At 45.4% G+C, this 26,982-nt stretch overlaps 1 protein-coding gene across 7 annotated transcripts in view; it reads left to right on the plus strand.

Moving 5' to 3' along the window:
* The window catches only part of HHAT (hedgehog acyltransferase), a 210,297-nt gene that overhangs the window by 156,643 nt on the left and 26,672 nt on the right, over nucleotides 1-26,982 (plus strand). For 6 of the 7 annotated variants that reach the window (XM_036234472.1, XM_016158550.2, XM_036234473.1 and 3 more), the window contains one exon: nucleotides 9,674-9,818. The exons of the other annotated variant lie outside the window; for it this stretch is intronic. In XM_036234472.1, the coding sequence (XP_036090365.1) occupies nucleotides 9,674-9,818 (145 nt within the window). The remainder of the gene's footprint in view (nucleotides 1-9,673; nucleotides 9,819-26,982) is intronic. 7 annotated transcript variants of the gene reach the window in all.

Raw genomic sequence — 26,982 nt, forward strand, 5'->3', positions numbered from 1 at the left:
ATACATATACGTAGTGTATATATATGTGTGCGAATGCACATATATGTGTATGTATGTTTATGTATATATGAATATTCTGGGGTTTTTTTTAAAGCTCTGAGAGGTCAGACATGTGCAGGACTTCCAAAATATCTCACACTCCTTCCAAGGCCTAGAAATAAACACTGCCTAAAAAAGCACGTCGAGCAGCTGCTGGCCTTGTTTGAGACGAGCTGGGTCGGTATTGCTGCACTTGTGATTACCAACGTGTATCGAAACCCATGGTTCAAAGCGGCTCTTGCTTTTCCCTCTGGTATCAGCCCCTAGAGTTGGAAGGGCCACTGTCTACCCCCGAGGGGCGACAGGCACGCCTGTGCCATCGAAGGCGCAGGACATCCGTAAGCCGACTCTGCAGCTCTTCAAAATCATGATGTTGAAATAATTTCGCTGTGAGTAAAGACAGAAATGAAGAGCAAAGAATAATGGACAAAATAAAACTTTATTTAAAAATACAAACACAGGAAGACGTATGGAAGGTTGCACACTAAGCAAAATGTTGATGGTGGTGAACCCTTACTGGCGAGATTATTTGTGACATTTATTTCTTTATTTTTGCTCACTTACATTTTCATCCTCTTCAATAGTAAATACATATTGTTGTCTAGTTAAAGGTTATTGAGGGAAAAGAGAGCATGTTGGACTCACCGTCAGGAGGTTTTGCCTGACTGGCCATGGATGCTTGATTCGTGTTAGAAACTGAAGGTTAGAGTTGTCCTCAGGAGCAGACTCACGTGAGGCTGTTGTAGTAGCCATCCTTTGCCGAAGAAGACACTGTCCCGGCCGCTGCAAAAGACCTTGCACATTTGTTATCACATTCAGCCGTCGCGGCAGCCCTTCAGGGCTGGTGTTAATACCTCCAGTTTTACAGGTGAGAAAACTAGAGTCTGGGGAAAGTAATTTGTCGAGGAACACAAGGTTAGTCCGGTGAGAAAGGAAGTCAAATCAGGTTACGCATCTTCCATTCTAAGCTTCCTTGATTTCAGGCTGGATCACTCGTTCACTTCATCTCTCTCTGCTGCTTGTACACACTTGGCATTAGGTCTGTTGACATTCCAGCTCTCGGTTCAAGGGCAACTTATGTTGCATTTGTGGCTCCACTTGATCTGTCTATGGAATAACTCTTCTGAAAAAGTGGTCCAAGTGAAGTCACATCTTTTTAAAAAAAAAACAACATAATTTAGGAAGTGGTCCTCCCGATTACTCAAGCACCCACCTGGCACTACACACACCATGACAATGAGACCGACTCTGTTCCCCGTGCTGTACTCTAAATCCCCCGTGCAAAAGTCAGGTCTTGACGCGAGCTTTCGTTTAGACGCGTAAATAGAGGAACTGTCTCTGTTCTTCCCACTTGTGTCCTTCTCCCCCATCAGCAGCAACTTCCGGTTCTTAGTTGTTTCTGAGATTTACCTCTGTCTTTCTAAAGTACGTTCTATAATTTCTTTATTTATGGGTTATGAATATTCGCTGCATTCTAAATGAGGTGTTTGCATGTTAGGCCTACTCTCTACTCCTCCTGCTAATGTAACAGTATCTCTACTTTTGGTTAAGTCAGCACTCGGTGTTCGTGTTACTGTCACCGCGTTACACGTGGCTCACTGCCAGACCGGTTTATATTCTATAATTTCATTTCCTTTCTTAGTGAACTGTTTTCCCTGCCTCAGATTAAGAATTGCTGGTGTTTTTTTTGTTTGATGAGTAGTTGACTGTTACCTCTTCTTTCCAGTCTCTCCAATAATTGAAAATTTCTCAGAAGAAGTATTTTCTACATGGTCAGATGTTTCCGATAATCTGTAAGTTCTTTTCTTTTCCTGGAAAATCTCTCTTGGAGCCCTCCCATCCTCCTTTCCCATCTGGTTAATTTCTCTTTCAATCTGTTGTACCCTGTTAACCTGACACTTCCTTTCTCCTCTCTCCTATGCTGAGTCCCTGTGTCTTGGGTACCAGATCTCCTTGTTTTTCTCCTCTTCCCTTTGATTTGGTGGAGCACATCCTTTAGTAGCTTCTGTAGAAAAGGACCATGATGATATTTTGTTTTTTGTTTTTTTTTTTTTTGAGACCTCATAGTTTCAAAACTGTCTTTATTCTACCCTTACCTTTGATTGCTTATTGGAGCACCGAATTTTAGGTTGAAAAGTAATTTCTCCTAAAATGTTTGAAGATATTATTTGTCTTTTAGTTTTTAGCTTTAAAACTAAAGTGAAATGACATTGCTGTTGAGAAATGACATTTTGATTCTTGATTCTTTGTATGTAATCTGTTTTTTTCTCTACAAGCTTAATACAAATACTTTCAATATTCTGAAATGTCATTGTACCTGTTGTCTTTGAGTTTAAAGTCTCTCTGATGCAATTTGTTCATGGACAAAAGAATAAATAAAACTTTCATCATAATGGCGGAGAAAAAGGGAAATCCGGAGTCCATTACCTAGATTTTTAACCAGCCTCCCTATTTTTTTTCTATATGGTTTACTGTTGCCAACTGTGGTATATGGTGCTTCTAATGGCTAGAACTTCTGGGGATCTGGTGTATGAATGACTTTCTTCTCTCTGGCATCTAGCGTTCAGGTCTCAGCTCTGCTAATTCCTTCATCTGCTTTCTATCTTACAAAAAAGGGTTAACTTTGCTCCCTTCTTTTCCATTCCTTATCTGGATTTCTATAATTTCAGATGTCTACTTATATTTTAGTGGGTTTTGTGAAGTTAGCAGAGATATCTCATCTACTATGTTTAACTGGACGTCACTAGACAAGTTTTCTGTACTATCATTTGGTGAGTTCTTTTGCAATGCTATACCTAGTTTGCCAGTTAGCTTTTTAAATATCAAGTTTTCTCAAAAGGCAGGCCTTGCCCTAAGCTGTTGTTTTTATTTTTGAACAGCATATAGCTGAGGCCATGGCTGTCACATCCTAGGCTTATTTAATAGTCCCAGGGGACCTCAGTGCTGCCTGGAGAGGGAGACCCCGGTACCATGAGCAGCCATAACTTGGGCGTGATAGTCATCTGGCTTCCATCTTCCCACCCATGTGCCTTGACTCTTTATACTCATGGGAGGTGTCTAGGGTCTAAGGCCATTTAGTGGAAAGATTCCTAGATTTCCTTATTCTATTATTTTATTATTTTTTTAATTGATGAGGTCATTCATGACCATATGCTCTTAAAAAAAACAGATAAGACTGAAGTCCCATAAGACATCCATCCCCCCCAAAACAAACACACCTTTCTCACTGTCGTCCCATGAGAGGCAGCCATTGTTATTAGATTGGAGTCTGGCCTTCCATATCATGCTACTTTATGTGTATGTATTTTGAGATATGTTCTAAATATTCTAAAATTCACACTTTCTGCCTCATTGTATGTTTCGAAGATGTTTCTATAGTAGTCTATATAGATCTGCATAATTGGACATGATATAGATATATCATAATTTGCTTAGCCATCCTTCTATTGTTGGAAATTTGAGTTGTTTCTAATGTTTTTCTTCTGAAAATGCAGCTATAGTGAAAGATGCCTATTTGAGCCTCCTTGTGGATGCGTGTAAATGTTCCTTTAGGGCAGATACCAAAAATAGAATAGAGCAGGAGTTGGTGAACTATGGCCCATGGGCCAGGTCTGGTCTATTGCCTGTTTTTGTATGGCTTGCAACTAAGAATGGTTTTTACATTTTAAAATTGTTTTACTTCGTGATCTATACTTTCCCCAGTGTGATAGATCACCTTTGATATACAGTAAATATCCAAATATACCTAGATTCATTTTGGGGCTCTATTCTGTTGCATTGATCTATTTGACTGTAACTGTTCAAGTACTGCTTTCTGTTAGTAAGTTGGTGTCATCTGTATATCATAAGTTGTTGATATTTCTTCCATCAGTTTTTACTCCTCCTCTAGACTTAGTTTTTCGTATGATATGTTCTGCATGTAGATTAAACAAATAGGGAGATAAAATGCACCCTTGTCTGTCACCGTTGCCTATAGGAAACCCTTATGTCTCCATATTCTGTCTTGACAGTGGCTTCCGGTCCACACAACAGCCTCTGCTGGTTTTAACTAAGCTGGACATCTAAAGTACGGAGCAGGTGACTCGTCCATTTAAGCAAAACTGGCTCCGCCTCCATCACTGCAGGTGCTCGCTTCTCTCTCAGGAGCATGCATTGCTTAGATCTCAGTAGCAACCAGAGTCTGGAAAATTTAGTTTCGTTGACCAGATATGTTTGAAGCTTCGAACAATTACAAGAAGGAAGGAAGCCTTGCTTTCCGAGTGCCTTTACATGTTTCTTTGTCTTGGATAAGACAGGATAAGATGGGACATTTAAAAGGTCAAGTGATTCTGTAACTTATTTAGTGCAAAGAGAGGGACAGGATAATTATTGAGCGCACACGGGGTCTTGGGGGATACAGAGTCAAGGATAAGCTGCCCCATCGTTCAGGAGATGCTGGTAGGAACATGAGGGAGATGGGTAACTGGGGAAACACAGACTTCTCAGTGGAAGTTACCAAAGTGCCTCGAGAAAGGAACCAAGGGAAGCAGTGCCCGGGCCGGTTGGTACAGAGATGGGACGGGGGCCCCAGAATGACTTCGGAGTCTGCGTCTTCGTGATCCTGAGTGTTTCACTCCGGCCGGCCTTCTCTTTCACAAGAGCTAGAGCTGTTTCTTTCGTTGTCGCTGGTCTCTTCTTCATGGCCTGTGGGGTAATCTCCCCTCCAGTGTCCCCCCTCGCCATTTTCTTGCTCATCCTCTCTTATCCTCTGGTTAGCATTTTTATTAGAAAATGAAAAACTTCAGTGATTATTTGTAGGAACTGTGTCCAGCTGCTCAAACCCACCCGGTTTCTTTTTTTAGCTTCTCCCCCACTTAAAAATAAACAGCATCGGGTCCCACTTGCCAAGCCTTTGTCACCGTCTTCAGCAGCCATTTCTCTGGCCCATCTGCTCCCCCAGATGCTCAGCCCATCCCCTCCTCCCAGCTCAGCCCCACATGCAGCCCCTCCGTGGGCAAGTGTGGGGCCCCCGAGCACAGCAGCCAGCAGCCCCGCCATCTGCCTTCCATCCCCGGGCCCTGCCGAATGTCACTTATGACCCAGATTCCGCAGACACCCCCTCCCCCCAGCTTGTTTGCCCTAGCCAGTCCTGTGATTTCCAGGGACAGGATGTTGACTGGAAAAGATAGAGGGGTTGCCATGGAGATATGAATAAACACCCATGAGCCGTGGACACGAGCCGTGTACCCGTCACAGAAAGAAATTCAAACGAGTTTGACAGAAGTTTAGTTCAACCCTAAAGTTCGCTTCGTTTGAGTTACTTGCCTCACCTTTGGAATCGGTGTCTCAGAGGGAAGTTTGAAGCCACCACTAGCTGTCATTATAACATTCCCACACCCGCCTCTTGTTTCTTCCTTCAGAGACAGTGTGCTCACACAGGGAAATAAGAGGTCTGCCCATACTCCCGGATGTTCTGAGGGGCTTGCTGTATCCAGGTCCAAAATCCAGTACCTGCTCTTGGGCCTGAAGAAGGGGTTGTAGTGACATTAGCATGGAGAGGAACTGCCCCAACCTGTCACATAGGTCAGAGTCCACACAGGAGAACTGGTCACCCTGCATGGGGACAGCGATGCTCTCTAACCTACTCCACCTCTCATTCTTCCTCTCTCCTCTGGGTTTCAGGGGTGTGGGGCGAGGGGCTTGGAACTGGTGGTACGTCTTGCCTGAACAAGGCTGGTGGCACAGGAGACTTCTCCTCTCTCAAATTCGATGCCAGGCGGTGAGGGGCAAGAGTGGGAGAGGCCGAGCACTGGGGCCTGCCAGGAACCCTTTCTCTGCCCCGAGATGCATTTTTTTCTGGGCCCCAGGAGAAAGGGGGAATGGTTTTGTCGTAGTTCCTAATGAGAGAGGAAGGAGTGTTCGGTGCCCCCAGGGACCGAGAGGGAAGTCAGCTCTAGAATGAATGTGGAAGAAAACATTTCACCCTCTCTCCAGAGGGCGCTGTTGACATTTCAGGCAGGACGGGCACACTACAGTACATTTATCACCCCTAGCCTCTGCCCATCAGAATCCACAGTCACCTCTTGGCCATCGTGTTGTCCTTGGGACAACCAAACATGCCCAGTAAGCTTCTAAACGCCCCTGGGGGCAGTGCTACTCCAGCTTTTTGCGACCAGGAGATTGGATTGCCACAGACTCATCTGTCCTCTGGGGAGAGAGCATGACCAGACCAGAGCTGCTTTTTATCTTGATATATTCGTGTTAATGAAAACCAAATTCTGTTTATTGTCGTCGCCTTATCCGACCAAGTTGCCAGTTCTTATTTTCATTCCCAATGACCCTTCGCTGTACACTGATCTCTCTCCCCATTTATTTTACAATTCCTCAACACTAGTTCTCCTACCGAGGGAGGTTTCAAGCACCTAAGCCATAAGGACGGTGACTAACAAATAAGGCGCGGTCCTTATTGCACGTGGACGGCCAGCATCCTAGACGTGAAGGACCACAGGAGTGGTGACGATAATTGCTGTAGAACTTCAGAGAAGAGAGTATAAGGGAAACAAAGCGTTTACAGTGGGAACTTTGGCCCTGTGACGCTAGAGATTCAGAAAGTCACATTTATTGATGGAGCTGCCTGGGCCGAGGGAAGAAATCCTTCCTGCCTCACCCACATGGCATTTTTCCTCCTGGGATCCCCTGAGTATGGAGATCTCCCCTAGAGTTCCTGTAAACCAATGACTGAGGCTGGATGGTTCCAAGATGAGAGAAAGAAATCCCTAATGTCGAAGCCGTCTCCTTCTGCAGTATTTCCGGGGAATCTGAAGAGGAGAGATGGTCGCGGCTGAGACTAAACGTCCCCTTTGCTGTGAATGATCACCCTTCCGTGGGCTGTCCAGACCGGCCCTCATTTTCCTTCCTCAGGGCCCACAGTTCTCCTCACCCACAGACTCACAACGAAGAGAAGCCGTGGCCCCGTCGAGTTTGCTTCTTGTTGGCAAGGCTGGTTTTGTCAGTTCAGAGGATGGAGCTGTTAGTTAAAGTCGGGTTTTTGGATTTTCTTTTTCGTCTGTTTCGTCTCTCACCCACTCACCCTGGGGGATAATGGAGGATCGCTTATGATCATCTTGATCTCTTTTTTAAGTCTCTCTAGCTTGTTGATTCCAACAGCCCATGCCTTTAACATTCTTGCTTTTTAAAAAACAAACAAAAAAAATAACTATTTCTAAAAATTGAATTATCAGTCATTTCAGATTTTAGATGCCATCCCTCCTGTCTCTGGGAGCAGCGACTCCTTTGTATTTGCTGTTATTTTGACTTTTTTCTCCCCCTAAGCAGAAATGGGAATTTATGGACCTAGGTAGCCGAGAGGGATTCTGGGGTAACCAGAGAACACAGGGACCTTTCGCAGGAATCAGGGCCTCAGGGCAGGAGAGGAGCCCTGCGCCTCCAGCCGAGAGGGATCCTGGGGTAACCGGAGAGCACAGGGACCTTTCGCAGGAATCAGGGCCTCAGGGCCGGAGAGGAGCCCTGCGCCTCCGGCACTCACTCTCCCCTCGCCCCCTCCCTCGCTCTGCCCCGTGCGCCTCGGCTCTGCCCCCTTCTAGAGCCCGGCCTTGCCCTGTACCAGGTAACTCAGCACCGCAGCTCTGCTTAGCAACCCTAAGAGCGTTTTCCTCTCTCAGTATCTCTGTTGATTATTTAGTAATTGTGATGATTTCCCATAAAAGGAGAACCACTTGGAGGTAACCGAGCTATGTGCACTCTCTGGGATTCACATTAATAAAAGATCACCTGGGGCCTTTGAATTCCCCAAACAGCGTATAAGGTTGGGGGAGGCGGATGGGGTTAGAACAGAAGTGGCCGAGTGTCTGACTCATTGGGTCCCTTAGAGATCAAATGCATTGTCAAAGTCTCTGTACCTGGAGAGAATTATTTGGACACATTTATGCCAATTAAGATAATTCGTATTTTCTTGATTTATTCTAGGTTTCTCTCTCTCTCTCTCTTGCTTCCTCTCATTCCGCCCCCCAGTTATAGCTAACTGAGTCAATCATACCCAGAAAATACCTTCCTCTGCTCTAAAATGCAGAAACTGGTAGATTTCTGTCTCTTTACTCTCAGAGGAGGAGAGCATTGAGGTACAAGCCTTCTTTGTCCTCATTTCTCCCTCAGTATCAGTTTTTACACCGTATAGTTGTCCCTTATTCTGGGTTCGTTGGACACATTATCCCCTGCACATGCTTGTGGCCTCTTAGAGCAGGGAGAGACTAGAGATCATCTTCTTTGGGGGCCTCTAACCAGGAACGTGCCAGCATCACTGGAGAGCTTTCCAGAACAGCCACGTCCAGGCAGATCCCTCAGCCAGTGCCCACGGCACAGCTTCTCGGTGGGAAGGCCGCGCACTGGTACACGGTGGCAGTGAAGCCAGGCTCCGGCGTGATGCCAGAGGGCAGGCGGATGGCAGCCGAGCTCGCAGAACAGATGCTGGGGCTGGCAGGAGAGGAGAGGGGAGCGGGTCAGGAGCTCGTTGCTCTGGATTTCCAGCGGGCGCTGACCAAGGCTCGCAGAATGGCCGCAGACGATTCACAGCAGGATCCCCTGCTGGAAAATCGCTCTCCAGCTTAGTCCTTTTTGCCTGCCATGAATTCGGGCAGTTCGGAATTCTAGTTGTAATTAAAGCCCAGCTGAAGTCAGGATGTGCAGGTTTCAGGAACTGTCTCTAGACCCTTAGCTCCCTCGCTTTTCTGCCTCTGGATTAGGCTGAGGTATTTGTCAGAAAACGTGGGGCCCTGTGTCTGCCTGTTGTGTGGTCCCTGCTTCTCATTCTGAATATCTAGTCCCAAAGGACAGTCCCTGTGACAGTCATGGGGCTCACATACTCTAGACACGGCACTGTGACCTTGCTCGGGAGGGCCGCGAGAACAGTCAATGCTGAGAAGGAAAGGCTTTGACGCCATTATGAAATCCTCGAGAAGACATTGAAAGGGAAGGAGAAAGTGCCATGAAAAGCTCTGATGAATGAGCAGAATTCTTCATCATCAACGCTGGAAAACACCGCTCCATTTCTTGCCCATTTCAGATGCTGTAATAAGTTCTCTGATGCGACTGCAAGCTCGCAGTCAGTGGGGCATGTGCCCCGATCTCCGATTCCAGGAATGGAGTCAGCTTGTCCTGATTCTCCTGCACCCTGTTAACGAGACTCCTCCTCCTAATAGTGGGTCAGAGTTATGGGGTGGCTCCCCAGGGTCAGGTAAACTGGCCCAGAAGATCGTCCTGATCTGGAGCTCAGTACACGGAGCTGTGCTTGTTATCACAGAAAGCAGTGTAAAAAGTTCTCTCGTACCTGTAGATTCGCATGCAGAGATGTGTGGAGACATTCCAGCTGAATCTTAACTCGTGTCACTACCCATGTTACCCATGTCCAAGAGAAGCCCGTTTTGGCCACAGGAAGTAACAACTCGGAGTGCGTCACTTCTTTCTGGGACCAGAATTAGCGTGTTGCAGGAATAGAAGTTGTGAGACCTGTTTAAACAGCCACCTAGCTCAGGCTGTGCGGGGAGGCGCCCTGGGCCGCGGCCGAGCAGGGCCGGCTGCATGGCTCTCAGTCTCACGTTTAGCCTTGAGACGAGACGCCTCCTTGCCTTTCGCCCCACAGGTCCAGTTCCTCTCCCCGCAAGCTCGCCGTCGATGCCACGCTGCCCTCGCGTCTTGTTCCACCTCCATGCTGATCTTGTCCAACCTGGTGTTCCTCGGGGGCAATCAAGTTGGGAAGATCTACTGGAACAGGATCTTCATACACGGTAAGGTGCCGCGCAATGCCATTTTCAGTCGATTTCTTGCTTTCCACACGGGGACTCGAATGGGACTGGAGAGGGCATGCATTGTTCTGCTCATGGTACGTGGCCTCTAAATACCAACCAGGAACAATTCCCTGTATTTAGCTGTGACTTTAAGTGCCCCCTATTTTAATGTACTTCTTCTCTATGACATGTGACACTTAACATGAAAATATACTCTCTCAAGTCTCCCAAACCCTCCCATTCGTTCTGCTGACTTACCTCTCCAATTCTTTCCCTTTTATTAATGTTCCCTACTGTCTGTGGATCCCAGCCTTCGGAACACAGCAAAGTCTAACGTTTACCGTTCCGAAGGGCCTACCGGGATCATGTCCTGGAAGCCCCATGGTGCCCTCTTGCAGCTGGGGGTGTGGCACCTGCGTTCGCCAGGGCGGCTCTTTGTCAGGAATGTTTTTGTCTGAACACTGGGGTGCCAGCACCGGCAGACGACCTTCTGTTTAATGTACATCGAGTGGCTCCTCTCTGTGTTCACAGCAAAGCCACACCTGCAGCAGGCAAAACGCCCGTCTGTGGGAATTATTGTGGAAACATTGCATTCATAATTGATCATCATTTATTTAAGGTCACCATTTCCCTGGGGCTGGAACTGAGAGTTATGTCACATCCTTAAGAGAGTAGGAAGAAAGGGAACGACGGATCGTATGCGTTGCTCTAGCCAGTCCCCTCCGCGTTGACAGCAGAGCTTCTCTGACCACTGGCAGGGTTTTGTGCTTTCGGTTTGGGCAGCTTCGCCAAGCAGTGATGCCGTGACTCTGCCTGGCTGGGCCGTCCTCTCCACATCTGGGTTCCTGAGCCAGCGATGCTTTCGCTGCAGCTCTTTTCACACCAGAAATAACCCCGACACAGCCGCGTGACCCCAGAATGCCAGGTCACGAATCCAAACTGTGGCAGGCGGGGTGAGCCGGGCTCGAAGGGGCCGAGGGAGCCCTGTTCTGCTTTCATCTCATCGCTACAATACCCCTCTCTGGTCTTGCTTTCTGAGAAATGTCTTAGCTGATATTTCCTGAAAGGACTGTGCACTTTTTTAAGTGGAGGCTTTCCCTTAATAAGGACGGGAGATAATGGGGTGCATGGGATCTGAAGATAAAATCTCTCCGAGAGGCGGGTGACAGTGTCTTATTTATCTTGGCTCCTACCACAATGCCGAGAACGCCGTGGCTCGGGGAAACGCTGACTTGGGGTTTGCTGGTCCCGTGAGCGAGAGAAGGCTCTGATCTTCGCTTCAGTAAATCAGACACATCGGGTGTTTGCTACTTGAAGGCACTGAGGCCACACGGATGGAAAAATGAGCACACACACGTGTGGGGCCCAGACGTGCAAGCAGGAATCTGTCAATAGATTCGGGCAATTGGTGCGCCAGATGCGAGAGTAAACGGCTAGAGGTCGCAGGACGGAGTGGCCGACCTTCCTGTGGGAGCTGAGCTTCACAGAGGAGGTGGCGTTTGAATGGGAGTTGTGAGCACAGTAAGGTAGGAACTTGCCAGGCTGGGAAAGCAGGTGTGTGGGGTCAGGAACACTCGCTGCTCTCAGGTCTTTCCAAACTCTCAGTAATTTTTCCCCTTGACAAGTTTGTTCTTCTCACAGGTCAATTCGTGGCCAGTGCCTTTTTCTAAGCAGTGACTCCAGGACTTAGAAGGTTTCTGTTTTGATTCTCCCTTGCCTTGTCCTGGAGAGATGTGGGGTTAGAGACAGGACCAAATGCCCCCACCAGAAGTGACATGTGGCATTTCTACCCACATTCCATTGGTCAGAACCAGTCACGTGACCAACCTAAGTGCCAGGCAGGGAGACGTGGGAAGGTACACAGGTATTAGCAGGCTGTGGCACAGGAGGAAAGGGTACGTGAGGCAACCAGCTGGAGCGACAGGGAGGGCGGGACTAAATGCTTGCGATGCGGAGTCAAGGGCATGGAGGCGTTAGGTGAGGCCATGGAAGTGGGTGCAATTAGCCAGGGAGCATGCACGGAGAGAGAACGAAGTGGGATGTGAAACCCGCGGATGCTGGCACTTAAAGGCGTGCAAAGACAGCAGCTGTAAGATCTTCTTTCTGCTTCTCAAAGGCAGAAAGATCAGAGCATGATTTGCCGTGGAGCCGACATCGGTCACGAGTGATCAGGGCTCTGCAGTAGCGGGTCTGCGGCTGCCGCGTGGGCCTTACTGTGGTCTGTGATTGGGTACATGTTGCGTCCCCTTGGAGTTAGGTGCGGGTGTCCTGGGGACTGGTTCTCTGAATGCGGAGGGTCTGTGGAATTGTCTCTCTCTTTTCTGTGTCAGAGAGTCTTCAGATCAGCTTGGTCTCATCTCAGCTGGTCTGCCCCATGGCCTCCTGAGTCAGAGTGTCGACTAGTGTTTTGACATTTGCATCATCTGTGTGGTCCCTACTGTGGGTCTTTGCCCCTGAGTGACTGAGTTTAGACACCTTTTGGAAGAAGTGAAGCAGATGGTGCTAAATCCCTGATCCTTGACAACTTTGGTTTTTTTCATAACTAATTTGATTGACCTGATAGAAAATTAGTACGAATATTCATGTTTTGGTACAAAAAAGTACTAATGAGCTTATAGGATACTTCCTCAGACTTTGCTGGGGTGTTATATTAGTTTTATAAAATTAACTGTATGTATGTATGTATGTATGTATGTATGTATACACACACACATGTATGAAGTATGAATTCTGAAACTCCTCTGGCCCCAAAGGTTTCAGATAAGAGCTTATTGACCTCTACGCCTAACAGCTGGTGAATGAGCCAGGAGTTTGACATGCCAGTTGTCTCTCTTCAGCCACATGATCAGGACCTGTTGTTCTGAGACTCGTCTCTACACACCGAGGAAGATGTGGTGGAGTGAGCGAGGAAGCCTGTAGCGGGTGGAGAGCGTTTATGCTCGGTGTCTAGTTTCCAGGTTTAATTGGAAGTTGACACTACCCTGGAGGCAACCGCCATTTGTCCCTCTGTGCCATGATGAGCTGGACCTGCTGCAGTGACGGGGAGGGGCTTCCCTAGCAGATCTCATCTCTGTGAGTCCTGGAAGAGCACGACAATGACAGTCAGGTGTCTGGAGGGTCTCTGAGGAGGTAGAAGGCACAGCTGATTCTCAGGCAGCCTGTGCCCAGCCTTGCTGATGACCCCCACAGTATCTCCTGATTAGCCTGGAGGGCTTGGCTTAAGGTCAGCAGTATCTCTCTGTCTCCAGTTCACTGAATTTAGACGTGAATTTGCTTGCTTTAAGCTACAAAGCTTGTTTTAGTAGCTTATGTAAAAGTCTCTGCCCTGGTCTCTCTGGGGTTCGTGATCCAAGGCTGTAAAACCAGAGCCTTCCCTTCTGCCGTGCGCACAGCCCCGCTGTGCAGGAGGGTGGCCAACGCCCGCCGGGGGATGGACATGCTAGGTGGCCCTCTGGGGTTCTGGCATGCGCTACGCACAAACTGGTTTTATCAAGTGTCATCTCTGCTGCAGAGGTTGGAGAGGTAATGTCCAATTAATGCAGTGGAGAATAAAGAGTATATATCTCTATCTCTATCTCTATCTCTATCTCTATCTCTATCTCTATCTCTATCTCTATCTCTATATCTATCTATATCTTTCCCTTTAAAAAAATTTCCCAGACTTTTACTTTTGAAGTTTACTTCAAGCAGCTTGAGGAATGTGAATGTTTGGTGGGGGTGGGGGGAAGGTGGGGGGAGGTAGGGGAGTGTGTGTGTGTGTGTGTGTGTGTGTGTGTGTGTGTGTGTGTAGAAGGGACCTAGCCGGGTCCAGGGGTCTGGGCAGGATGTGGTCCCCAAGCCTGCTCTGGGAGGGACCTTGCTGTGGCCTGCTTCGCAGAGGCAAACGCAGGTTGCTTCTTATGTTACTCTCTGGCTCTCAGAAGCACTTCTTGATGGAAGGAGCTTTCTCAGGTCTGCCTTAACGCCTCGGCGTTGAAGTGTAAGTTAATTCCCTGGACAAGCAGTTGGCGACCGCTCTGTAACTCAAAAATGCCAATGTGCTATCACTCCAAGGCCAGTCTCCGTAAACCTGCCACGTGCTCAGCATCCTGGCGGTGCTCCGTAGCCTGGGGCAGTGGGAAGAAAAGGCAGACAGTGAGGCTAGGCATACACTGCATACACCGGGCATTCCTCTGGCCGTGAAGGGGCTGAGAGCATCACGTTTGTCTGGGTGCAGGGTGGTGTTTCTTTTGAAAAGTCCATTTACTTCTGTCAGTGGAAGGCCTGGGCTTTATAAAAAGGAGACCTATTCGTTTCCCAAGGCATAGAGCACTGGATTCTCCATCTAATTTTTTATAGTGCTGGGAGCTTGGTAAAGACACAGCAGCCACCGGTCTCCTGCCTGACTTCTCATCACACACACACGCGCGCGCACACACACACACACACACACACACACACACACACACACTTTCCCTCCTCCTCGTAGCCTGATCTAGTTTGGCGAACTCCATCTCAACACATATCCTGGAGTGGCCCTGTGCCAACACAGGAACTCGGTTCTTTCCCTGCAGATTGCAATGAGAGAGAAACTAGTAATTTTCTTATGCAGGTCAGAACCTTTACACTCCCCGTATTTGCTTGCTGTTTCTATCTGAGAAAGGAGAAAGTGTATTATCTCCTTGATTGCTACCCTGTCCAGGCAGTTTATTCATCTCCTGACTCAAATGGCCCTGGACAGGCATTTTATTTAAAGCTGAACTGGGCGTCGCACTGGAAACCGCGGAAGGCTGTGGTACATAGGAAACTCATTCCCTTACATCTTATTAAATTCTTGGGACTAAAATTTCCTTTTTGATGAAAGAAGACAGAGGGCAGACACCAACCTCTCGGGGGCCTTCCTGTGTGATCACTTGCTTTCTCTATCTTCACTAGCACTTCCTTTCAGTGGGGTTTTCATGGCTCTGTTTGCCTCACTGGAGTCTCTGTGAGTTCTAGAAAAGTTTGAGGGGTTTCCCGCCCCTCGTACTGGTGGCGAAGCTGATTTGTAGGCGCAGGATAAGCGATTCATCCACGGTTACACATTGGTCCGTTTATGACCATTCTTGGAATCTGAATTTCAAGATGTTCGGAAACCTCGTTTTCCTCTTTACTCTATGCTGTGTGGTCGCCCAGATGTCTTGGGCATCAGTTTTACTAAAAGTAGTCACAGGACGTGAGAAATGGTGAGCGGAAGGTCTTATCCAGCAACACGCCTGGGGTTATGTTACACCCGAGAGAATTTCTGAAGTATCCAGGAAGGACTTTGAATCACAGTGCATTTAAATCCTACCTTCTGTGAGGTTTTGTGAAACTTTTTTTGTTAACCAGAAGCTTTCGTGAATTTATTTGAAGAGCTTCAGAGAATATGGGAACATATTCGCCTGTGTCTCTATCTGACTCCTGCTGTATCTCGCTTATAAGGACCCTTGTGATTATATCAGGCTCATCTGGATAATCCAGGACACTCTCCCCATCTCAAGATCCGTAACTTGATCACATCCGCAGTGTCCCTTTTGCCAGTTAAGCTAATTTGCATGGGTTCCCGGGATTAGGATGTGGTCGTCTTTGGAGGAGCCACCATTGAGCTGACCATAGCACAGTAAGGTGGCAGTCGCTGTTACACAAAACATCACTTCTATGGCTCCACCACAATAACTTCTTTCTCAAGCCATTTTATTATAAAATAGCGCTTTGGATATGTCGCTTGCCTGTAAAAAATAAATGATACTTGACTTTTACAGAAGAAACGTGAGATTCGTTATCTTGAGGTCAGAGAGTAGTATAGGGGGAACCCACAGTTTTGCTCACTCAGCGTTTGTTCTCCATTCTTTGCGAGGAAACTTCTCCTACCCCACTCTGAATCTGCGTCATTCCGGCTGGGCACACCCCATATCTAAGACCTAGGGGTCAGAATGTGTTTGGGACTGGCCAGTCCACATAGCTCTCTTCACATTGCATTGCGGCTTCTGGGGCTCAGGGAAATGGCGTAATTATTTTGGCTACTATTACTGCTGTAAGAAAGTCCTTTGTCTCTGACCCAAGAATGTCGTGTCTTCTTCCAGCATCCACGAACCTGACAGGCTAATTTGTTGCTTGCGAGCGGGGTAAAATCTTAGAGCGTTTGCTTATTGACAATCCAGTTTGGCTGTGTTTCTGTCACTTGTAACCAAAAGCATCCTGACTCATGTAGGTGAGATATAGCACTGTGACAGGTTCTTAAGGGAAAATATTTGGGGAGATTCTTTTGTACTGAATTTTTTTTGTATAACTTTTTTTTTTTTTTGCTTTTGTGCCCCAAATGAAGTAACTGAAAAATTATGTATCCTGTCACACTTTTTAAAGTAGGCATCTAACTTCTTCTATTTTAAATTTAAATAATTATAAAAGATCTAATTTTTGACATTTTATAAATATTGACATTTAAAAATAAAACCAACATTTTTAAATATAAATGATAAGTAACTTAGTGATATGATACACACACACCCTCTCCTTTAAAAAATATGTATAAGCAAGATCTTTCACAGTAATATTTCCTTGATCGCATACTAGTTTAATGTCTTGTCTAAAAGTTTTTATCTTTATCACCTATCACACTTTTCTGCAGCATTGTTGTTTTTGTTTGTTTGTTTCTTTTCTCTATTACTATAAGGCTAGAAATGTAAACATTTTTCTCTCAGGCTGGGTTATCATTACAATTATTAGTAGTATGTAATTCAAAATTACACAAAGATGATACTATTTGATAACTAATTAGTACCACAAAATGTAAAATTTTATTGAAAATGTATTTCTCTTAAGATGGATGGATTAGGACTTTATGGTTATTTGATTAAAGGAATTATCTAATTGTCTCTTTATTTTTGCCCCTTGACTATTTCAAAGCTTTTTATTAAAATACAGTGTAGTCTAAAAAAGCTCATATATCATAAGAATTTTTTTTCAGTGAACACACAGGTATAACCAGCATCTGGAGGCCCCTTCGTATGATCTCTACTACTTACTACCTGCCTTTAAGGGTAATCACTATTGTGACTTCTAAATTCATAGCTTTTTGTGGGGAGCTTGTTTTTCAAATTATATATATGATTTAAAAATATGGGTAATTTGTATATAAATATACATACATAATTTATATAATTTATGTAAATTACAATATAACTTGTGTGTGTGTGTGTATATATATATATATATATATATATATATATATAAAATCACATAAAATGTATTCTTTTGTGTCCAGCTTCTTTTGCTCAATATCATGTGGAGTGATCCATGGTTTTGAGTGTGGTTATAGGTTTTTCCTGCTTACGACTGTAAAATATTCCATGGTATGAACATACCACAGTTTATCCATTCTCCTGTTCGTGAATATAATCACTGTTAGCATGTAGGAGGCCTGTGGTGGAGATATGTTTCCATTTTTGTTGGCTATATACCTGGGAGGGTATACGTACATTCAGCTTTTGTAAACATTGTCAGTTTCTCAAAGTGTTATGTTAATTCCCTTGAACTCGAGGTAAGATAAGGATAGGGGCGAGGCTTGCCTTTTCTTTGTAAAGTGGCATAAGGGCTATTTTATGAGAGGAGGAGAAAGAATGAATATAAATGAACATAAACTTATGCTGAGGACCTGGATAGCAGTTCTTCTAAAGTTAGCCATGTCGTTTTATACATTTTGGCAAATTCTGCTGTAACCCCGGTGGTATGTATAATCCAGTTCGAAGGCTACTGCTCTATATGGGAAAGAAGCTCACTCTGTCGCTTGTTTACTACCTTCTAGCCCCAAAGAAAAGAAGCATTTATCTGGATTGGACAGTGGTTCGGGTTAGCTTGTATCAGTTAGCCACTGCTGCATAACAAATCGCCCCAAAACTTAATGGCTTAAAAGAACAAGTATTATTTAGATCATGAGTCTCTGTGTCCATTGGGGTCTGGCTGGTCTAGGAGGACTTCATGCATACTTTTGTGGGTCAGCCATGGGTTAGCTGGGTTTTCACATTTCTAAGGCCGTGGCTGGGATGAATTGTTTAAGTCAGGACTGCTCCATGTTGATTTCTTATTCTTCAGCTGATTTTTTCCAGGCTCGTCCAGTCATCGTAGTTCAAGAGAGAGAGCAGGATGTATGCAAGGCCTTTTCAGACTTAGGCTCAGAACTGACACTTTATCACTTCTGCTGCACTCTCTTGGCCAAAGCATGCCATAAAGCTGGCCCAAATTCAAGAGGAGGAGAAATAGATTCCATCTCCTGATGAGGTGCATAATCATGTTATAAAGGTATTGATACAGGTAGGAGTAAAGGGGTGTGGCCACTTTCTTGCGGTCTACTTTAGTTGCATATTCAGAGGGTTCAAAAGAGCTAGCACAAGGGCATGGCCATTTGGATGATCCCAGCAGACTAGAGAGGTAATAATCATTGCTCTGGTCTCATTTGTCCATCTCTCCTCGTGCAGAGGCTTTCTCTGCCTCCCATGCAGTAACTTTATCTTCTTTTGACTGGGGAAGTCCAGGAGAAAGGCTTAGACTTGCCCTGCACTTTGTAGTGAAATAGCCATAACCACCCCTGCGAGAGTGCATGTATGCGTGCCTTCATGTTTATGGGCCACATTGTTAAAATTGGGACCTTTGGGCATTCAAGCTGATCTTCCCTGTGGTCCAGGCTGGCCACACGTCTAGAGTTGTGTATAGGGTGTGGGGCCCGAGCCCCAGCTAATAATCAAGTATTCCTTTGTTTTGCTTTGCATAGATGTCTGTCTAGGCTACCAGGCATTCAGATTTTCTGAGCCCTCTGACCGAATATAATTTAGTGCCTCTTAAAAAATTTAGCATCCATTGTCACTGTTTTAATTCTTTATTGTTTGTTAAAGAATTTCTAATTTACTAGTTTAATCTTTGCAATAGCCCTACGAGACAGTTTAGGCAGTTTAAGTAGATATGATTGCAGTAGTACTAATAGTGCTGAGGCTCGGAGAAGTTGGGAAACTTGTTCATAGTTACACAGCCAGTAAGCAGTGGAACCAGGTGAGATTACAGGCCTTCCGACTCCAAATCCCATATCCTTTACGTCATGCCGCTCTGCCCTCTCTGCTCTCTGAGGCCTAAATAGGACAGGTGATCAGTTTTTCGCCACAACACATCCCTGGGTGTCACTGTCGGAGACAAAGTCTAAGGCACTGGGTTTATTGTTCTGGTCCTGGTACTTATCTTATTGGTAAGGGGTTGTGGGGGTGACAGGAATCAGAGCTCCCAGGTTCTGGGGCTTACAGGCCAGCCTGCAGCTGCTGGCTGCGTTGGCCGCTGGCTGGTCTGCACCCCCACAACTCTTTTGATTCTGAGCCTGCTCAGTTGGTGAAAGACACTTGCTCACCTGACAAATCAACACTCAAGGTATCGGTTTCCCCTGTTTTAGACTTACTCAGATATTGTGTTAGCTTGCTCACAAGCCTCGTTTCTTACTCAGACCAAGAAAGCAGTGGAAGGAGAAGATCATTTTGCTTGGCATGCTAGCTGAATTACCAAACAGGATGGTCTCAGGGTGGCCTTTGTAAGAGCTGGAGGCCCACGATCCCATGTATACTACGTTGCGTGGTGCTGGATGTAGTGGGAGGCAGCAGCGTGGACCAGACGGTGGGATCCAAAGGAACACTTCCTTGCCTCAAGAATTGTGTCCAAACTGTGGTCACCTCTCTTGAGTATAATTAAGGCCGTCAAGCATTTCACTGAATATTCAGTAAACGAGGATAAAAATCACAAAGAAAACCTTGTCATTGTCTTGAAATAAAGAAACGAATCCTGTTTTGTGAGCACCTGTTTAGTAGCAGGATTTCTCAGGGGGCAGAGCTTTTTGTCAGCAGGCGTGGGGCTCCATCCAGACCATTTTTCTCTGCACTGACTCGTGATTCTTGCAGCCTGCAGCCTGCCGTCCACCGCCCTGTTCACCCCACCTGCTGTGGAGTAGTCTTTGAAGGGGGAACCTGCTGAGAGAGTCAAGTATGACAAATGGGGTATCATGGATTGAATTGTGCCCCCCCCCCCAAAATGCATTAATGTCCTAACCTCATTATCTCAAAATGTGGTCTTTACAGAGAGAAGCAAGTAAAAATGAGGTCGTTAGGGTGGGCCCTAATCCAAATGACTGGTGTCCTTATGAAAAGGGGGAATTTGAACACAGAGACAGATGTGTTCAGAGGGAAGACAATGTGAAGCCACAGGGAGAAGGTGACAGAAATTGGAGTGACGCTGACACAGAAGTCCAGGGGCCATAAGACGCTGGTTGTGGCAAGGAAGGCGCCTCCCGCAGAGGCTTCAGAGGGAGCATGGCCTGGCCGACACCTTGCCTCCAGCCTTCCGGCCTCCGGAACTGTGAGACAGTACATTTCTGTTGTGTTAAGCCATTCGTTTTGTGGCACTTTGTCATGGCAGCCCTAGGAGACTCACACAGGTCACGTGGTGTGTGAAGGTCAGGTGACGCTGAGATGGGCTGGCAGAGACTCCTTTCCTACTGTAAGAAACATAGTTCGTCTTTTTCCGTCTGACTTATTTCCCTCAGTATAATACTTTTATGTGTGAAACCTAAGGAACAAAAAGAACAAACTAATTGAAAACAGACTCACGGACACTTTCTAGTGACTGCCAGAGGGGAGGGGTTTGGGGGGCTGGGAGAAAGGGACGAAGGGATAAAGTAGGCATTAGTAGCCGATAGGTCACTGGGGTGGGGAGCAGGGCACAGGGAATGCAGCGAGTGGTAATGTAATGGCTGTGTGTAGAGCCAGAGGGCTGATTGCGTAATTGGGCGATTGTTTCATAAACTACATAAACGTCTAACTAATGCACTGTATATTTGAAGTTAATAATAAAATAAAATGCTAAAAAGAAAAGGAGAAAAGAAACGCGGTTCAGGCAGGAGTCCTGAGCCAGAGGTTGAAAACGCCCTTTTCAAGTGCCGAAGTCCACACCATAGCTAGACTTTGCTCTCTGGGCACAGGCCATAGGACAGACATCCCAACTGGTTGGAATAAGGGCTGGCAGTAGTCACCCAGCCGGCCACAACAGTGTCACAGGATGAATGTGGTCATCCAGAGCAGGGTATCCTAAGTCTGATGGAGGGCCCAATGAAGGCGAGGAGCAAGGAAAGCCCGCCTTCTCGTGGCTGGGGAGCCCTTGTCTTTCTTGGGTGATCCGAGTCAGTTTAAAGTGTGGCAATGTGGTCGGTGAAGATGGAGGGAGAGAAGCAGGGACCCACAGCGACAGCCCAGGGATGCACTGATTAATTGATTTTAAGACAAAGCCAAACTTCTACCTACCACTTGGCTTAATATTCATCTTCTCCTCGTGGGTCCTTCTCTAACCTGTGATGTTGATTACATAGAAATCGGCAGATAGAACTAGCTGGTCTGGAAGAATATGTCACCCCACATCAGGCTGTTAGATTGAGGCTCCTGAGCAGGCAGACAGGGCCGATGCTCCACTTGGGAGCTGCCCAGCCGCCAGCCGACCCGATGCTCGAAGCCCTTGTCCCCCACCGTGCCAGTCGAGCAGCGTGCCCGCAGCGCCTCTCTGCTCCCCTCGGTCCCCCTCTCAGTATGTCACACTCCAGCTGCTGCCAGCTCTTGCCCAGAGAAGGAGGCAGCTGCTAATTTTAGCTCCATTTAGGTCTCTAGGCAGCACGTCTCAAGACTTTTCTTTATTTTTCCGATGACATTTTCATGTGACCTTGGGGCGGGCGGCAGGGGAGGAAACTGAGAAGACTCACCTGCTATCAATAAAATAAAAGGGAAAAATCCAATATTTTGTTTCAAAAGGTGATCGTGTTCCTCTGCTGTTAGATGTCTTCCAGGGGCCCTGGGTATGCACCAAAGGGACTTACCTATACCATGTGGCTTTTAGGGAAAGAAGAAAACAGATAACTGAGGGCTGAGCCAGAGGACGTGCCACTGCCACAGCATTAGAAAGATGTCTCTGGCTTGCTTGGGTGAGGCCAAGCCGCCCAGTTTATGACACAGGAACATGAGTTTTGCTAGATAAACCTGAACGCCCTTTTCCTAGTTTCCACATTGGGTGTGTGGGACCTCTCATATTGGCCTTCGTTTCAGGTTGAGCCTCCTAAGGAAGTTCACTTGTTATAATATACAAGTGTGCACCATTTGCATTCTGAGGATTGTTAGTCACACACAATCTAAAAGATGTCAGACAACAGAATGGGTACTGTTATTTCAAATGACAAATAGCCAAAGGATGGTCACACAGGCCTGTTTTGGGAGCCAGGGTTTCCTTGGAAAGTCGTGGTGTTTCTTATGAAACTACAAGAAACCAGATAACCTCTAACATAAAGTTGTTTCTGGTCCTGTTTTGACATTCTATTTGTGTCCACGGTTACCTGTCACGTACTTTTCTCATATTTGAAGCTTGCCTCCTGATTACTTTTCTCATTTCCCGGCTGCCCCAACAAAATTGCTGGAAGGTTGGATTGTACCTTTTGCATTGCTGTAAAAAATTGCTCTCATTAGCAAAGATTTTACTAAAAGAAGCAAAAGTACACAGTAATGAAATTAGAAATGTGGGAAGCAGCCCAACCTACCTGATTCAGGAAGGGGAGGTGCAGTGGTGAGGTGAGTCTGGATGAGGCTAAGATCATTTTCTATAGGAAAATTGCTTGAAGGAGAGAAGGCCTCCCTGTATTCTTGCTGGTCATTATACTGGGTGATACAGTCATAGTCAAACATGGCAAAATGTGGTATGCTGCTTTGAAAACAAAATGCTTTGAGGATATAGAAGTGAATGATAAAAAAAAGAAAAATCAAGAGCTACAAAATACATTGTGGTATGCTGGACTGGATCCTGGAACAAGTGAAGGATGTTTGTAGAAAAATAGGTGATATCAGAATAAAATAGAGAGTTTAGTTAATAGTAATGACCCCAAGTTGGTTTCTTAGACAAATGTGCTGTTAGGAGAAACTGGGATGTTGGGTACACGGGAATTCTCGGTATTAGCTTTGCAACTTTTCTGTAAGTCTGAAGCGATTGCAAAATGAGAATGGGGTGAAGGGTTAAAGAAGTACAAATTAGTAGTGGATAGGTGGTCACGGGGATGGGGAGCACGACGTAGGGAATGCAGTTAGCATTAATATATCGGCTAGGTGGAAAGCCAGAGGAGAGAAGGAGCGATTAGGGGGACCGTTTTATAAACTGTATAAATGTCTAACCAATATACTGTATACTTGAAACTAATTTAAATAAATAAATAAATAAATAAATAAATAAATTTAAAAAATTTATTTAAAGAAAAAAAGAAGTGAATGGTCGACTTTATCTTCTGGGTTTGAAAGTCATCGTGGAGAAGGTGATATCAGAGGTGGGCTTAAAGGATGCATAATTGCCAGACCGGGGGATGGGCGCAGCGTGCACGAAGGCATTGGAGGCATAAAACTGCACATTCAGGAGACTGGAAGCATCTCAGGGTCATAGCCAGAGAGGGTGAGGTATGACGTGGGGCGTAGGCTGGTTGCACCAGAGTACGCCGCATAGGTAGCCCGAAGACAAGGGAATGGAGGCCGCACATGCCGTGCTGTGGAGCGTGGACGTCGACCTTAATGAGCTCGGGAAGCGGTGGGCCACAGAGAGCTGTTTGCAGAAGAGTGACACGCTTCTCGTTTCTGAACGATCCCTGCAGAGCAATGTGGAGGCTGATTTGGAGGGGAGCAGGGCGGGGAGGGGGCGGCCAGTCAGGCGGAGGCAGGAGGGGCAACTGGGCAGCCACGTGTCTGAGAACAGCAAAGACGAAGAAGAAAGCTCCAGGGTTCTCTTAGGGAAGATTTTTAGGAATTATCTGAGTCTTCGTAATTTGTACAGTTAATGATTTTGGTACCTGAGACAGGGCAGAAATACTTGAGGCTTGTGTGAGCTGCTTTTGTAGCTCACAGAGATTAATTTCTGAATTTTGGAGAAAAAATATGGATTTCTCCTGTTTCCTTACCTACACCTCTGGAATTTCAATAGATATGCAAGTGCCAAGGACAATGCCCAGATGCAAAGGGGGTCTTCGTGGAGATAAGCAGCTGCTCAATAAACCACCCAGATTATTACCTTCTCCAGGGCCAGATTCACTCTGGAAGGGATGTGGTTTTATAGTTTCCTCTTCTTTCTATATATTTTAAAGATATTTTGAGATTTGCCTTTTGTTTCAAGTATACTGAGGATAATTTCTTTATAATCTGTGTTTGATGCTTTCAATATCTTAAATCTGTATTTGTCTGTATCTACTGTCTTTTTTTTTTTTTTCTTTTTTAATGCTGGGTCTTACCCAGAGCACCTCTTTCTTACATACTTGGTTATCTTTGACTGTTTGTTGCTCATTGTCTTACATAAGTACATGAGGGGTTTTCCTTGAGGCCTAGTACGAAGGTACCTTCCTCCGAACAAAATTTGCTTGTGTATCTGAATTTCCTGGGTTACATCCTCTCTCTTTTGTCTGGAAGAGGGTGGCTGTGTTTTCTGCTGGTTCACCTTTTCCCTGAAGGTGATTTGCTTCCTTCCTAGGCCCCAGCCTTTGCAGATCACCCGTTAGACTCACTGCTTTTAGCAGTCCCTGGGATTTTATTTCTGGTACCCTACCCCAAATATTGAAACACATCTAGACAGACAGATATTCTCATAGACATCGTAAGAACTTCTCTTAGCTCCCTTGGTTCTAATTGTCTGTTAGATTTTGGCTTAGCGATTCCTTATTGTCATACCTGAACATTGCCAGCTTTTTGGAAAAAATTAAAAATATTTATAAATACAAGTAAGAAAAACAATTTTAAAAAATTTAAAAAAAGAATACCAGTAAGAATAATACCGTAATAGCAAAGTCAAAATGGAAAATAAGTGTCGGTGAGGATGTGGAAAATGTAAACTCTCCTACACTGCCCATGGAAATGTGAAATAGAAAACAGATGCTTTGGAATATAGTACAGCAGTGTTTCAAAGGTTAAACGGAGCTATGACCCAGCAATTCCACTCCTAGGTATATACTCAAGAAAAATGAAAGTATATGTCCACACAAAAACTTGTACGCAAATGTTCATAGCATTATTCATAATAGTGAAAAAATTGGGACTAGCCCATACATCTATCAATTGATGAATAAATAAGATGTGGGATATCCAGACAATGGAATATGAATTCAGCAATAAAAAGAACTGAAGTACTAATAAAGATATAACAGAGATGAACTTTGACAACATTGTTATGTGAAAGAAGCCAGTCACAAAAGACCCTGTTATATATGATTACATTTCTATGAAATGTCCAGAAGAGGCAAATTTATGGAGACATGAAGTATCTTACTGGTTGCTTAGGGCTGGAAGGGATGGGAGTTTAGAGACTAATGGCTAATGAGCATGGGGTTCATTTTTTGAGGGATGATAAAATGTTTTAAAATCGATTGTGATGATTGCACAACTCTGTGAGTATACTGAAAGCCTTCGGATTATACCCTTTACATGGAGTCATTGTTTTAATTATATCTCAATAAATCCGTTAAAAATTAGTTTGGGTCCGAAAGATAATTGGTCTGCAATGGTTATTCTATTTGTTCCTCAATCTGTTCGTTCATCCATTCACTTATCTGCCCTTTCTTCTATCAGTTTACTCTCCCTTCCATCCTCCCATCGCATTCCGTCCCATCTTCTCCTTCCTTCCTCACTCTCTAAATCCAAAACCCACTCACTGGTCATCTGCTAAAGTCCAGGCATTTCTGTGTCCTCATGCTTTGCAGCTCTCTCGCATAAGGTAACTTTTCCAAACTCTCCAAGGGAAATGCTCTTTATTGATCCATCCAGTAAACAGATGGATGCACAGATCTGGGGAGAGTAGGGAGTTTGATTCATAGCCAGGGGCATGCTGAAGACCTGAGTCACAGCGTACCTCTGACGAGTCCTCAGAAGGGCGTGTAGGAAAATTTCTGGTTTTGTTTATTTGCTGTGACGGCTCCATGTTAAATATGTATGACATTCTCTCCTGCCTCCTGTCTGTGGCTCAGTGCAGGTTTGAGCCTAGTAGCTGCATTGCTCATTATTCACACAATGTTGAGTGATTTCAAGGTTGACCTGGCGTAACACAGCTTTCTCGATCAGAGTGCTCCTCTCCGTGTCATCACTAATCAGTATGATGTCAGCTATTCTCTTGCTCAATTTCATGTACAGTTATTTCCTAACTTTACCGCCCATTAGAATCACCTGAAAAGCTTATTTAAGATGCAGAAACCTGAGCCTCTACGTCTAAGAGATTCCGATTCAGCAGCTCTAGGGTAGCACCCAGGAATCTGCATTTTAGTGAATGCTCCTAGTGATTCTGGTTGAAATCACCTTTGAGATACTCTACACCAGTCGATCTGTCAATGCCAGCATCAGTTAACAATATGAGAAACTTCAAGTTTCCCTTCTGGTGCCCATCTCTACAAGTCTGTGAGTTGCTCCATAATTGAGAAGGAGCAAGTGTTACTCTGTCCGTGAATCTCTCCCACTGAGTTTAGTGGGTAGAATCTACAACATCCTTTGAGATCCTTGAGGGAGACAAGAACCCAACAACTCCAGGCAACGTACACATGCCCAGTGATTAGATAATCCGAACTGTAACATATCCAAATAGTCAGCATGTGGGTTTAGAGGCATATTGTTAGATATCAGATTTTTGTACCATCTTTAATTTTTTTGTTTTGATAGGTAAAAAACAAACTTGAATTTTAGGAGACAAGATGGAAGAGCCTTAGGAAGAAGATGACCAGGGGCAGGGGGAGTGGGGCGGGGGCAGTGTGAGCTGTGGGGAAATCTCGTCTCCCAACACAGATAACTGAATACTGACTCCAATAAGGCGGGTTGGAAGTTTGAAAATCCCTCTGGATCTACACATACCCCAAAATGCTGTATGGACACATATTTTCTTCATGAAGACATAAATCCCTCAGGGTACCAAAGTCCTCAGCTCCATCACCATCAAAATGCTTTTGTGGATCTCCTAATTCCACATGGAGCTGTATTAAAACCAAACAAACAAACGAACAAACACCTCAGGCTAATTCCAGCCACCCTTGTAATTTGGGAATCTCAATATCTAAGACATCGTTGATATCTACCAACAAAGGAAGGAGGGCACTTAAAACTAA

This window comes from Rousettus aegyptiacus, unplaced genomic scaffold, assembly GCF_014176215.1.
Source record: "Rousettus aegyptiacus isolate mRouAeg1 unplaced genomic scaffold, mRouAeg1.p scaffold_m13_p_17, whole genome shotgun sequence".
Taxonomy (NCBI): Eukaryota; Metazoa; Chordata; class Mammalia; order Chiroptera; family Pteropodidae; genus Rousettus; species Rousettus aegyptiacus.